The sequence below is a fragment of the Geospiza fortis genome, unplaced genomic scaffold (genome assembly GCF_000277835.1).
Source record: "Geospiza fortis unplaced genomic scaffold, GeoFor_1.0 scaffold171, whole genome shotgun sequence".
NCBI classification, from domain to species: domain Eukaryota; kingdom Metazoa; phylum Chordata; class Aves; order Passeriformes; family Thraupidae; genus Geospiza; species Geospiza fortis.
The window spans coordinates 1551133-1554623 of record NW_005054313.1 but is presented as its reverse complement, the minus strand read 5'-3'; the positions used below and the strand labels follow the sequence as shown (position 1 = coordinate 1554623).

Sequence of the window (3491 nt, the reverse complement as noted above, 5' to 3'; positions counted from 1 at the left end):
AAATTCCTTCACCAAAAGGGCTGTCAAGAACAGGAAGAGGCTACCCAAGGAAGAGACTGAGTGACCATCCCTGGAGGTGTTTAAAAGATGTGTGGATGTGGCACCTGGGGATGTGGGCTAGTGGTGAAATTGGTAGCAGTAGGTTAATGGTTGGACTTGAGGACCATAAAGGACTTTTCCAAAGTTAATGATTCTATGACTTTTGGGCAAATGCAGGGGAGCTGGGGGAGCAAAATAGATGCCAAAAGGCATAAAACATGTGGAAGATGCTATTAAGTCTTCAGTTCAGTTCCAAGCTAAGAAATTGCACATTTCTGAAGATTTCCACAATGGCAGTGAGAGCTCAGCATGTCACTTTTACAAGGCTTAGCCCCATTTTACTTTATTTAAGATGGAAGAATTAATTCCAATTTCCTTACACTCACATCCAAACTTGGTTGACTTGGACAGAATCTGTGCAGTAGGAGGGATGATTAATTTGTTTTAGTCATTTTCGGCACCTTCCATATCATTTGAAGAAATGTTGTGACTGGATTTAATTAACCAGGTGTGACAGAGAACCATGACACTCTGAGGGCTGGGAATAATCAGTGATTAATGTGGAAACAATTCACTTATTGGAAATTCATTCAGTGACCACCCTACCATGCCATTCCAGCCTGCTAAACAATGAGAACTCAGGAGGGATTAAGAGCAGCATTATTAAGATCAGATTAATTTCATATTATTTGTCTTTTAATAGAGTTTTGAACCATTTTTTAACAGTTACACAGAATAAGAGGCGATTTCTGGGCTAACACTGACAAGAACAGTGCATCTGATGGAGGTGTGAGCTACACTGGGCAGCGCTAACAGAGGGACACCAGGCTGAGCAGCCTCTGCTCCCAATCCATGCCTGGGTTTGCACCTGCCCCTTCTGCCCACTCTGATAATGGTGCTAACACTGCTGGGTGCAAGGTCCTGGTCCAAGAAAGATTAAATTCACAGGATTAACACTACAGCAGAAGATCTGTCCTTTTTCCTTCATCCAGCGCACACTTAAATGCAGGACAAGACCTTCCAGTGGGGCTTGGGTCACTGCAGCCACTGCCACCTCAGTGGCTCCCAAACCAAGAGCAGTTACACACAGGCAGCTGTTCACACTGCCACACCTCCACCCCAACCACAAAATAATTACCCTGACATCATAAATGGGTTTACTAACACTTCTGTAAAAATCACAGAGATGCAAATCTTTAATGCCCATGAAAATAAAGGACTAGAAACGAGTACCTGTCCTGGAAATGGTGGGCGGTTTCCCGTCCAGGCCACCTGGCCCTGGTTGAGCTGCCGCGATATCTGAGTCAGGTTCTGGCCCGTTGAGGAGGAGGACTGGATGTCGTTGACACCAGGCACATGCACCACAGATGAACTAAGGGTTCAGAACACACACAGAGCCTCATTTGTAGGGCCTATTCTCAATGCACAGATTGTATCTCGGATAAAGAAATACTGACAATACATTAAAGATAATTATTCAATCTGTCTTGGTAAGAAAAATGACTGCGAACTGTCACAAAACTATGAAACATACTGGCATTCTAAATGTCAGTCCTCATAGACACAGCAGGCAAAATTATTTTGAATTAGACATCAGTAATCTCTTGGAAAGGGCTTCTAAGAATAAATACAGTCCCACACATGGTGCATACACACTTAGCCTCACACCAGTTTAACATTTAATGCATAAAAAATCCGGCTTGCAGAGAGTACTGCAGGTACTTCATCACAAATTTGTGCTAAAAGTCAACAGTATTTAAGCATTTGCTTAAATGCCATTCTAAATGAAGATGGGCACAAAAGATGATACTTATAGGCACTTCCTTCCATTTGTTTCCTGCCTAGGAAATGAAGAATTATGCGCTACATATTAAAAATAAGGGCTTTTAATTAATTTTTTCACCAACTGATGCTAAAGAAGAACAGGCAATTATATACCCAGGCAAAAGAATAATCAAGACAGGAAGTTAAACTCATGTAGTAAGTTTGGAACACAAATAATAATAAAAAATAGTATTTTTAAGGAACTTTTTTATATGTTAGCTGTTTCCTACTTACTGAATTTCACTACAGAGAAATACCTAGAAATTAATTATAGGAAAAATTATATGAAGCAACTGCTCCACTCCACCATTTTATTCTCATGGAAGTCTTGAGCAATGGAATCTACACAACTACACATTGTGATTGTACTTTTATATATAAAACCATATTTTTTACATGTCATATATAAATGAATAGAAACGAAGACAGCACACAAACCCAGTTTTGTGGATCCACTGAAACAGCTTGTTCTTTTCTCCAAACCCATCCCTATTGTTTATTTTCACAATCTTACAGAGAGAGAAGAACGCAGATTGGGAAACGAAGTAAACAAGGCTGAGCAGAGAGAAAAGCAGGGATCTGAATCCTTGGAAAAGGCTGACAGAATCCCTCCCAGAGTGCAAGCAAAACGTGGCAGGCATCTGAATACGGGAGTTGTTATTCTGAATTTCTTACTGCCTAAAAGCAAAGTGTATGTTTAGAAATTCTTTGTAGAGTTTTCTAATTTCTAAAAGACTCTGTTTTATTTTTATTTTGTACTATCACAGAGTCTCCAAAGAGGGAAATGTAGACCAGAAAGTCCATCTAAATCTGGCTGGAGCACACAGCAGCTGCTGGGGAGGGCTGGTCCTACTGCCAGCACCTCTCAGCTGGACTGGCAAGCCCCATCACCTAAGGAGCTTGGACTGTATCTGGAACTGTACTTGGAAAGCAGAGAGCAGTGCCTAGAGGCTGCCCAGGCTCAGTGACTGAACGTGCCAGGCTGGAGACTATACAGAGGACAGTGCACTGAGGGTGGAAGTGCTGGCAGAAATGCAAACCATTACTTGATGTAACAGAATAGCAGTAGGAGAAAAGCTACAGTTAAACATCAGGAATTAGCAAAGGAAATGAATAGAACACAAGCCAAACCCCCAGATGGCAAGTCAGTCACCCAGTAATACACAATATCCAATTAAAAGACATTTTAATTTACTCTCGTATCTCCCCAAGTTATACTTGATTTTAATTTGACAAAACACACTCACAGGGATCTTATTTCTCTTCCCTGAGCACATTGGTTTAAATAAAATCAGTGTTTGCCAATGTTTTCCAGTTCGAGGAACTGGCAGGTTCTGAGTTGCTGCTCCTTCAGTTTCACAGCCTTGGCTGGTTTGAACAGGAGAATGGAACTCCAGTAAGACAGTGGTGATATCACAAGGCACTAAGGTCAACATGATTGCTGTTACCACACTCTCCAAAAGCAACTGGAACCTGTATTGCCAGCTGGTAGGCAATGACACACACTTAGGAGAACTCAAAAATGCCTTGGAACAAGCCAGACCATCACCTTACATTTATTTGGAAGCTGCCTTAGAAAAGTATTGATGCTCCTGTCCCAGTCCTCACCTGGGACTAAGGATGCAGCA

At 41.6% G+C, this 3491-nt stretch overlaps 1 protein-coding gene across 2 annotated transcripts in view; it reads right to left on the bottom strand.

Annotated features, from left to right (window-relative positions):
- ARNT2 (aryl hydrocarbon receptor nuclear translocator 2) overlaps nt 1–3491 on the bottom strand; it is a 77832-nt gene that overhangs the window by 10715 nt on the left and 63626 nt on the right. For both annotated transcript variants that reach the window (XM_031055855.1, XM_005419603.2), the window contains one exon: nt 1273–1411. In XM_031055855.1, coding sequence (XP_030911715.1) covers nt 1273–1411 — 139 coding nt within the window. The remainder of the gene's footprint in view (nt 1–1272; nt 1412–3491) is intronic.